This window comes from Motacilla alba, chromosome 3 (assembly GCF_015832195.1).
Source record: "Motacilla alba alba isolate MOTALB_02 chromosome 3, Motacilla_alba_V1.0_pri, whole genome shotgun sequence".
Classification (NCBI taxonomy): Eukaryota; Metazoa; Chordata; class Aves; order Passeriformes; family Motacillidae; genus Motacilla; species Motacilla alba.
In genome coordinates, this window is record NC_052018.1 from 34,591,328 (window position 1) to 34,602,703 (window position 11,376).

The 11,376-nt window shown below is 42.5% G+C and overlaps 1 protein-coding gene across 1 annotated transcript in view; it reads right to left on the bottom strand.

Annotated features, from left to right (window-relative positions):
• The window catches only part of ME1 (malic enzyme 1), a 154,805-nt gene extending 144,899 nt beyond the window's left edge, over nt 1-9,906 (bottom strand). The window contains exon 1 of the mRNA XM_038132126.1: nt 9,392-9,906. Coding sequence (XP_037988054.1) covers nt 9,392-9,496 — 105 coding nt within the window. The 5' untranslated portion in view covers nt 9,497-9,906. The remainder of the gene's footprint in view (nt 1-9,391) is intronic.
• Between the last annotated feature and the right edge of the window lie 1,470 nt (nt 9,907-11,376).

An 11,376-nucleotide genomic window follows, 5' to 3' on the forward strand; every position in this document is an offset into this window, starting at 1 on the left:
CGGAATTATGCAACAAATTACATTAGCAAAGCTTAAGACCAAAGCATGTTTCCTTATGCATGCAATGCAGGGGTTATTTGTCATTAACTCCTAAAATAAGCTATACCAAGGAATATGCATAAGTAATTCTTTGACAAAATTAGAGACCTGTTCCAAAAAAAAAACAAATTTTGCTTTCTCCACAGCATTTTTTATCACTGAAATTACCCAAAGATTTGGATTGTTAAAGTCATCTTAATTAAGCATAAAATGGATACTGTAATATTCATTACTTTAAACAAATTAGTCAGACTAGCCAAAACCACTTACCTTGCAATCTATGAATATTTCAACATTTCTTTCTACACTGGCTGCTAGGAAACAAGCAATCTGGGAAGGTTAAAGGAGCTCAAACTCTCCAGATGACAATGGGTTGGGTTTTTAGGTATTTTTAAGGATTAATGCATTATTAATTTCATGGCAGTTTTGCAGCAGCTTCCTCTCTTGAATCCTTCTATCATTCATTAACTCTCAACTTACACTATTAAAACTGGTATTAGGATGAGGTTCTTAGGTCTTTCCCTAATAGCTCCTACACAAATTTATCATCCTCATAAATGCCATGTGCTTATTTGTGAGAATGGTCCAACCCTTAGCTTTGCTATGGCTGGGAGATCCTGTCAGCTCCAGCTCCTGGAGCTATCTGCAATGTGGGTCACACTGACAGTCCTTTGAGGCAACCTTAAAATTCCTACTACCATGCTGCACGTCACGAAATCAAGAAAATTACGCATAATGATAACCCAACACATAATTACACAGCAATTTTCTTATTTCTCTGGAAGCATATAATTTCATTCTAGAAAAAAAAAAAGAGAGAAATATTTCTAAAATATAAATTCATGAAGATTCAGCATCAATATGCCTGACGGCAATCATTTACTTCTCAATTAAAGGTATAAATTTGCTGCTGAGGGGAGAAAGGTTAAGGTAAAGAAAAGAGTGACTGACATAGCAGCTCAGTCTATGAAGGTTGCATTGGGTGAATAGTAATAAGCACCTATTAGGTGGCTCCCCCTATCTTCCTTGACATCATCCACGACTTTGATTTTTTTTTTTTTTTTTTTGAAGATGAACAGACATACAACACAGTCCACAGAGAGTTAGCACAGTTGCAATTTCAGAACAACAAGTCACTTCACAGGTTTTGGGAATAGGACACCAACAATAAATAACACTTCTTAATATATCAGTTGGGTAAGGTAGATTTTAATGCCGCTGGCTGGGCTACGGGGTGTACCCAGGAGCGGCATCAAAGCCAGATAGCTCAGCTTCTGAGGGGGGCTAATCAGCCCAAGCTCTACTAGCGCCTCCAGCCTGTGCCTTAGCAAGCCTTTAGTGATATTCAGCTTTAGTGATTCTCAGCTCATGAGTGATTTCAGCTCTCAGGCTTGCTAGGCTCGGCTGGGGCATGCAGCACGCATTCGGAAGACCAGGAAAAGAGGAGAGAGGCTGTGTGAAATATTCTGCAGCGATGTCCTTTATTATCTTCTTTCTGCAACAGGGTTCAGTGACAGGTCTTCTCTGATGAGCCGGGCAGAAACAGGGGTTTATATAGGGCAAGAGGGGATCAAGAATTGTCCAATGGTAAGGGTTAAAGGAAAGTGACCTATAGCCTTACAGAGATATAAGCAAGGGTCCGAGAGCAGGAGAGAGGGGCTCCTATGGTCCAGTCATCATGACTCAGCATTTTGCCTGTCCTAGGCCTCTGAACACCAAGGCAGGTTGGCAGGACCTGCGCCTGCTACAAGATTTCTCATGACTGCAAGCCCTTCCAGAAAGCAGTGCTGGTGACTGTGTATGATACTCTTCTCCCTGAATGGTATGGCAGAAGATTCTAGTGTCAAGCCAAACTCATCCTCTGCCTCTGAACAGAAACCATTAGCATCTTAATTTAACTATTTGAATTCCTACGTTAGGTAAAACACTTGGAAGCACCAAAGCCTTTCCCCAGTCTTCTGCAATTTAATGCATAGCCTTGCTACTTCTACCTCTCCATGGGGAAGTTTGTTTCAAGTCCCACCTTTCCCAGTTTGTAGGTACCTTTTTGCTGTGTCATGTTTGTCTGCAGTTTCCTGAATAAAATTTTGGCTACTATATATTACAAACTGTTAATCCTACCCACATTCTATTGTCTTTTTCCTATACCAGATTTAGCTCCTTGGTGTTACGTTAAACCAGGCAGAAGAGATGATTTCTGTAAAACTATTCCCAGTCAGGCCAGATGTTAAACCAGGCAGAAGAGATGATTTCTGTAAAACTATTCCCAGTCAGGCCAGGACTGATCTGGGCACAAAGCACAGAGAAAGCATCTCCATGAATGACAAGAACATTCATATAAAGCTTAACTAATGGCCTACTACCAACAAATTTTATTATTGTATAACCAATCTCATTAGACACGCACACAAACCAATAGTGTTATTTCTGTTCTTTTCTCCCCTTTCCATGCTAGTCTTCCAGCCATGATGGGCCACAGAGTACACAGGCAACCTCCATATATTTGCTCCATCCAGAGGAGCACAAATGACACCTTACAAGAGCTTTTCAGATTTGCAGGGAGGACAAACCACTTGCTACTGCAGCTGAAATCCCAGGATCATATCCCCCACTAAATGATCCTTTTGAAACTTCTTTAAAACAGCTGTTCCACTAAAAATTCTCAACTATAAACTGGAAAAAACTTAATGAAGGACCTAATTGAAATGTATTAATACTCTCTTTCAGACCTCCAGAGCCTGGAGCAAGGAGACCTTTGGCATGATATTTTGCATCAACCCTGGCAGGCATGGGCAACAGCAGCCAGAAGCAAGTAATGAATGAAACACACAGCCCACCTGAGCAGGCAAGGAAGGAAAGCATGACAAAGCAAAGATGGCACATTTTAACCTCTGGTCATTGGTTAATAAGAAACATTCTGTCACATGCAGTTCTCTTCCTCCTCCCCTCCACAAGGCAAGCAGGGCTGGGGGAGAGAACCTTGTGTCTACTACGGCCGCAACTTCTGTTTTTTTCAGCAACAGCTCGATACAAGTCACTGGTTCAGCAGAATTGGATATAAAAAGTGCAGAATGCAGAGTAAGAACCTCTGTACTCCAAGATACTCTCTGCAGTTTATTCTACCTAGACAGAAGTAAAATTTCTCAGTGAACTCCTCTCCTATTTATTGTCAGCATCCATAAGTAGGATTAAAAAACAACACTCAAGAACTCTGGCCAGCATCTCTATAAAACCTACTGTCAAAAGGCACATTTAACTCAATTTAAATACAGAAATTCTGCTTACAAGGTGCTCTGTGCCAAGATTAATGTTCTGATTCAAATAGCATTTATAACCAATGGCCATAGGATTTCTCAATCAAAAGTAAAAAGGCTAATTTTGCATTCAACCACTGAAGTTCACAAGAAAACTACACAACTGAAAATAGCTTTTCATGCCTGAAGCAGATTTGCAGGAAAACAGTTCTAGGTTTCAGGTTCCTGTGACAACTTACACCACTATTCAATTGCTATTAATGCTTTTTAGCTTACTGCATAACTTCTTCTCCTTCATTTTATTTGCTTTTAATTCAAGTCACAGAACTTTGTTCCCAACTTGCTGTCTCAGCACTCTGTTTCGTAATTGCAAGCAAAGAACTGGAGGCCAAGAGGAGGAAAAGAACATAACACCAACCACAGCAACTTACCTACTAAGTCAGGAGCAAAGTATTGGAGGCAATGAACACTGTGAGCTGTATACATTAAATAGAAATCAGTGATAAAATAATCTGATTTAAACACTTTGTGCTTTTTCCAAGACTTTCTCCTTATTAATGGTATGCAGGACACCCTGCCTTAAAATAAGAAGCATGGGAAAAAAGCACAATATTTTTTTTAAAGCCCTTGCATACATACTGAAAATAAAAGCAGTCATACAAAAGACATCCTGCATGACTACTCCTCCCTAACACCTCAAAAAAGTGTTCACAGAAAGGAGAAATAGACTACCAGTGTGACAACTTCCTCACCCAGCCCTGTGGTACCCACCAGTGAGCGGCTATCAAGCTCACACTCTTGCCCAAAATCCAAGCACACAAGGCAGCTACATTCTGCCAGCCTGAAACTTATGATCCTCATTGCTAAAGAGCAAACAGTTCTTGTATCAACCAACCTCACACTTGAAGAATCTCCTGGTTTAAGTTGCTGTTCTGCAGAACAGCAACTAGTGTCAAAGATCCCAATAAGAGATAAAAAATGTAATGCTTGTCAAATACATGGGCAAAATAGATAGGAGTTCACTCTAAAATGCTTCAAAGACCAGATTTATTCACTTTTTGTGCTAGCACAATCACGACACCACATATTCTTGTCAAAGACCTGAAAAATCCCCTGGTTATCCCTATCAAGATCAGAATTGCTCTGCTATGTGATCTGGAAGGGATACGAACCAAGAACTACTACTTTTAAACACTTCAAAGTTTTAAAGGGCAAAAAGTTAAAGGAAATAGAACACAGAGTGATCAGCAACTACACTAAAAAGAATTCCTCAAACGATAACTTTACTTCCACATGGAACTAACAATCTTCTCATCTAAAAAGCACTCTCATTCCTATGACCACTTAAAATTAAATAATCCCTTGCAATATGAAGTAACATCCAGAAAATCTATCTTAAAAATTAATTATGAATTATAGATAATTCTAATATGCAATTTAAAGAAGTGTTTTCTGCCTCCATCCCCAAGGTTATCAGCTTTCTTCCAGAATAGCTATCTACAGTTAAGGCCACAGCAACATTCACTGGGCATTGGCCACTCCAGAAGACCCACCCAAAGCACACACAAGTTTAAAATGTGAAAATACAAACACTATCAATAGAAGGAAAAAACAGTCTTTTATTTCTTGGTATTTGATAGAGGAATAGATTTATTTAAAAGAAGCTCTTAAATGCTTCTTCTATTTTACCCATCACACAGAGAAAATCTCCCTGGAATACTTCTGATTTTTAACTGAAGTTTGGTTTTCTGAGATCTGTTGCAGGGTTGCCCACTAATGTCAAAGTCAAAAAACCTTTTTTGTATGTCACCCAATCAAAATCAAATTTGCTTTTAGAGAGTTGTATACAGAACAAAATCTATCTGCATTTCACAAACATTCTCATCCCACTGTCTGAAATGCAGAGCAAAATGGGAAGCCCATGAGTGTCTCTAAGACACTCAAGATACTCTAAGATACTGCAATTGACTTTTAGTAAATTAGTACACCTGGCATATGTTAACTGATAAGAGACACATATGTTCATATCTTAATGACCCGCTAATCACCTGCTCATTCCCTCAGCCTGGAATTGATTATTCACCAGAGGCACGTTCACTCTTCTGCCTCTCCTAACAGTTGAGCCACTGTTAGAAATAAGAATGGACCTTTGCTCTGTTGCAGTATGGTCCTTCTATAGTAAATCCCACAGTAAGCCAATGCACTGACAATCAACTCCAGCCAACAACTAATGTCACTTAGTGAGAACCTGCTGAGGCTCAGGGGCATCACATCTGGGAGATGAAAGGGTAAAATACCAATGCAATTGCAGGTGGGATGGAGACCGAATGCTCTCAGATATTCAGCAGCCCTATCAGACAGTCTGTTCTGAAATTCTACAGTGCTTTAGTGCAACTTGAATAAAGAGAAAGAAAAAAAGAGAAAGAAAATTATACTCAGCAATGACAACAGCAGTCACTCAGTAGAGGAGTTAAAATTAGATATCTGGGGAGGAGAAAGAGCCCTCCAGCACTTAGATTTAATAGAGTCGCTTATTTACTGCTCACTGAATTGCTCTGCAAGAATATAAAAGCAGCCTGGAAACAAAGCATTTCTCCAATGGCAAAGTTTCTCAGTCAGGGAAGAGTTTACACTTGGCAAGTAATACAGGCTATTGGGAAAGTTTTGTATTGAAATACATGTTTGTCTATCTTCGCACCAAGATTTTGAAAATAACCTGCTTACAAGACAATATGATTTGCTTAAATATTAACAGGTAAAAAATTAAAGATGAAACTGTAATGTTAAACTGTTTGCGTGTCTTAAAATTGTAAACTTGTCCACTGAACAAAGCATAAACCGGATTTACAGTAGGGAAAGAGCAAATTACTTCCACACTTCTGTAGCTCATCAGCTTAAAGAGCAAACAACTCCCAGCCAAATCTATTTCAGTGAAAAGAAGTGAAACTGTGTTTGTTTTCCTTGTAATTGCTATTTACAATGTGTTTGGTTGCCTAAGGGAAAAAGACAGACAATTACCAGAAAGGTTCTAAATACACTTTTAAACACTAACAGCCTAAAATTTCAGACACTAAACTGAATTACAATTATTGTCCATAGACTTGGACACACATCCTCAAGTAATTAAATTCAGTCTGTTACAATCCACTGTGTGTCATGATTTTTGATGTATCACTGCTGCTAAGATGGTACAAACCACTCAGGGACCCAAAATGCTTTATGGGGGTGGGGAGGGAAGGGAGGGGAAACAAATTACAAAACAACCAAACATTTTTTATTGCACTTTTTCCCGTTGAAGGTTGGACATGTTTGTGAATTACTAACATAGTGAAACATTAAGGATTTAAGAATGACGTTGCCTAGGGAGTCAATTTTGCCATCCAAGCAGAAGTAGAGGCCAAGCAGAAAAGAAGAAATTTGAGTGTTTACCCTGGCATTCACACATCCTTTTCTCTCAAAAGCCAGGAAGGTTAAGTATAAAAAGCAAGGGACAAGTGTGCAGAAATCCAGTTTTATTGTAGAATGAGGGGGGCACTTAAATGGAGCACGTAAATGGAGACAGAGTTTTGGGATTGGGTTTCCTGTTTTGATTGGGGTTTTTTTCTTTTTAAATTTAGCACTTATTTCTTCTTACATCTGTTTTTAAAGACGTTTAAGTATGAATGGTTCCATGTAAAATTTTCAATTTGTCTGAGAAAAGGAATGTGTTATTTGAGGATACAGGCCCCAAGCTTCCACATACAGGTAAAACAATTCAGTTTTACCTGCTTGCCAGGGTATCTGTCTTAAGAGACCCTGAAAACATCATTTGTGTTCCTTTTCTACAAGTCACTGCTAGATACCACTATTTAGTACTTACAGTCTACTTTTGCCACGTAAGTGCAAATAGGTGTCCTAAAACTGGCACCATATCCAAAAGGAAGTGCTGATCCTAAGAAATTGCAACTCCTTGACAGGGCCAAGATAGCAGAAAGTCCTGGCACCTTGCAGGACTGCAAGAAATTCCTGTACTTTAGAATCATTAAAGGAGATATTTTATCAACTTTAAATTGAATTCTCAGCAACCTGATGCTTGTTTAACGGCCTTGACAATAGAAAGTGAACTGGGAGTAGCAGTTTCCACGTGTGCAGGCAGGCCACGAGCTATCAACCATGTGGGCAGTCCTCAACATATCTCAATTTAGTGCACCTACACAGAATCAAACATACACATATTAGGCTGTACATACATATATTAGGGTGTAGTACATCTACACCCACAAAAACATCACAGGATTATCTATCCTTTACCAGACCAGAACCAGACTTTTCTCACAGGCACAAAGACCAGATTTTTCAGCTGAGCATTTCTAACATCAAATTTTGTTCACTGGGTGGATGTGGCTGGTAATGAACAACTACCTTTTCCTGCTTCTCTGCTTTATGGTACACACGTGCTGTACCACAGCTGAGAGAGTACAAAAGAATAAAGCCTAATCCAGGAAGAGCATGGTGCTAATCCACCAAGGTTGGAAGTCTGATCTTCACAAAGGCCATTCACTTAAGAGCTGGACTTGATAATCCTTGGGGGTCTCTTCCAACTCAGAATACTCTGTAACTCTTCTCTCCTGCTCATTAAAATCAAGCAATGCCCTCCCTCTTTAGCACCTCATCTGTGACGACCCATCCTTACAGTACACTGCTCAGAGGAAACATGTAAGGTGCATGAGCATCGCAATGAGCCTACCTCTGACTGCCCTTCAGTCAATGCATTTTAGAACAGGCCCCTTTTTATTTCTTTAAACAAGGTGAGTTTTCTGTTGGATTGGCCTTCCTGGTTATGCTGAATCAGACTTTTTCCATGAATATTACAGCTGCTTAAACACAAACCCAAGCAAAACAGCCTCTCCTTGGTTTCTTCTTGTTTTATATTTTGGTAAATTTTCCTTTAACCTGACCTCAGGAGACCTTCTCAGGCCTACACAGACTTAAGACAGCCTCTAAGGAAACTTTGTAGTCAAGCTCCAAGACTAATAAAAACACTATTCATCTAACTTACACATGGAGCTTTTAGTGATGAGTCAACCTGTCCAGCAAAACCAGAGACACAGTTTTTGTCAATTTATCCTACTCTGCAATAAGCGAAATGACTGTATATACATTCTAATGCGGCTGTACAAGTCAAAGCACCATTCCAGTTAATGTGCAAGGTGAAATTTGGAGGTAAGGGTCTGACTAAGACTTCATGTGATAGGTGTGGTTTATTAATTACCTCTACCCAATTTTCATTTTGGCAATAAATTCAGGGCTTGTCATGCCAATTTAATTATTCTATTATTTGAACTTTGCTTCTTTGTCAAGGCAGTTGTGCAAACACTTCTCTTCTCAGCTTTATGTTTCCCAGATTAGTTGTACACGTTTAGAAAGCCTGATGAAGCTGAATTACCACTCTTAAGCAAACTGGAAACACGTCAAAAAGGTTTTGCTGTGCTATGGCATCTCTCAGAAAAGCTGACTGCATTCACTGATGCAGAGCGGGTAGGAAACTGCAGTTGCATTTTAGAGCTCCAAGAGGAATAGTTGTGAAAAACACATTTTTCACCCTGACAGGGGAGAAAACGCAGGACAGCAACAACAGCCACTTCTGCCCGCAGGAAACGAGGTGGGGCATCCGTGGGGAAGAGGATCGGAAAAGAAGGAGGGTACCGGGAAAACAGAAGCACGGCAGCAGGAACTCGCATCAGAGCGGCGTAACTTTCAGCAGCATCCTCCTGCCCGTGCTGCTGCTGCAGCTCCTCTCCCCTGGGGGCTGCCGGGGGATGGCTCCGCGGCCCGGGCCCGCTGGGGCTGCGGCAGGCAGGGCACCGGCCGCCCCCCGCCGCCCGGAGGAAGAGGAAGCGGCGCCGGGCCCGCAGGAAGTGCGGCTGCCCCGCGCCCGCCGCCCCCGGCCCCGGCCCGGCGGCCGCTGCGCCGTGACAGGTGGCGGCGGCGACAGGCGGCCCCGGCCCCGGCTCCGCGGGCAGCGCCCGGCAGGACCGTTCGTCACCCGCGGCGGCCGCGGCGAGGGGAGCGCAGCCGCCCTCCTCGCCCAGCGGCGCACCTGCCCTGCCCGCCCCTACCTTGTTGAGGTGGGGGTCGCGGAGCACCTCGTAGCCCCTCTTCATGGTGAGCTGCAGGGGCCGGGCGGCGTCTCGCCTCTTCTCGTCTCCCTTCCCTGCTTGCATGGTGCGGCGCGGCGGGGCTGACTGCCGTCAGGTCGCTGCGGGAGCGGAGGCAAAGTGGCGGCGGCTCCTCCTGCTGAGGTGACCGCCCGGCGGGGTGGGATGATCCTACCGGAGGGCGGGAGGGAGAGAGGGAGGGGGCAGAGCCGTGGCGAGGCGCCGCCGCCGCGGGAGGGGGTTACCGGCGAGCCGCTGAGTCACCGGCGGCTCCGCGCGCAGCCGGGCGGCCGCCCAGGTGCGAAGGGCAGCGGGGGTGCGGACCCGCAGCCCTGCCCTCTCCCGCCCGGGGATGCGGGCTGCGCTGCCTTCTAGCGCAGCGGAGGGGCTGCCCCGAGAAGGAGGCCGGTCTGGGATCACCTGCTGCGGGGGGCTCGCAGGCGCGGCTCTGCCTCGTCACGCCGGGTTTGGCACAGGGGCTGCCGAGCACCGCGCCCGGACCCCATCGGCCCGGACCCCGCTGACCCCCCTGGTGCGGCCTCACGCAGGAGCCGGGCCTCTGCGCTTGAGTCACGTTCAAGTTTCACTTTCCTTCTTCTATTTAAATGGCCATGAAATCCAATCTGTCCCGAAGGGGACGGACTGCATAACTTCGTACAGTCCGGAGCACATGTTTGATGTAATTAGCTGTGGGTTGGCTTCAGCTGTGGTGGTTGGGGTTATGCCTGGTCAGGATGGAGAGCACCGGGGCAGAGCAGGTGCTTAGCTGGTTTGTACTGCTAGCCCTGACGCTTGTTTTCAGTATGTTCTGAAATTCTTTGCACACAACCCATTGTGTGCTGTATCACTGTGGCATTATTCCTCTAAATTCATGTATGTAAGCAAAAATAATTTCCATATGGATGCTGTAGTCCTGCTGGAGAATTTACACAGCTTTAAATGTGTGACTAGAGGATTCATTTAGAAGGGTTTTGTTTCTGTTGTCAAGCAGCAATGAACAGATACAGATTTTGCAGCTCTTTCAAACTTACCTCTTCACATTTAATCAGTAGGCCTTGTATCCATACTACTACCTAATCTCTTATTTAAAAAAAAAAGAAAAAAAAAACACAACAAAAACAAACAAACAAAAAAACTTCCACAGAATCTGGCTTTTACTGAATTTCCTATTAAGTAGCTCTGAGAAGTTTATTTGCAGATAACTAACAAAGGAAAGTTGGAAGCATTCCAAGTTTCTATTTCTGGAAACTTGACTTGAAAGTCAGCAGAAAATTCAGTAAATAGATTTGTCCCTTGCTCCACCATCTCAGTATTATGGGAAACAGTAAACTAAAATTAAAATTTTCTTCAAAACTTTAAACCTGAAGTCTTTCTGATCAATTATCCAGCTTTCCTTGGATTTCTCTGACTAGCTAAATACCTTCCTCCCTACCCAAGTCCTGAATATTACTTTTAGTAAGTATCAGGGATATGTGGTTTCATTTCAGCTCTTTTTTAGTTATAAAATTGAAAAGTAACATAGAAACATCCTTTCTCCTTTCTTTGTGAGTACACTGAAACCATTCTGATAGAATGCTTACCTAGTGCAATATTTTGTCTGAGAGTAATGTGTACTGATGTAATTTTTATCTTCATGTTGCAACACTGTTCAGAAAAAAACCCTCTTTGATTTATGTGAAAAGTCACTGCAGTCATTGTGAGTATTTGCTCAGAGGCCTGACCCCAGCTAAGCACTTGTCCTGACTCACTTTGCCCAAGTTATAAAAGATGTGTAATGAAGTAGCTAATTAAAGTCAAATTCATTGGGATATATACATTTTTAATGTAACCAGAATTCAGAAACCATTTACTACTGTGTTTTTAGTGTGAATTTACTCTTCCTTATCTTCCTAAAAATACAATTTATTTCCATTTGTTATGTTCAAACACTAATAAAAATAAATCAT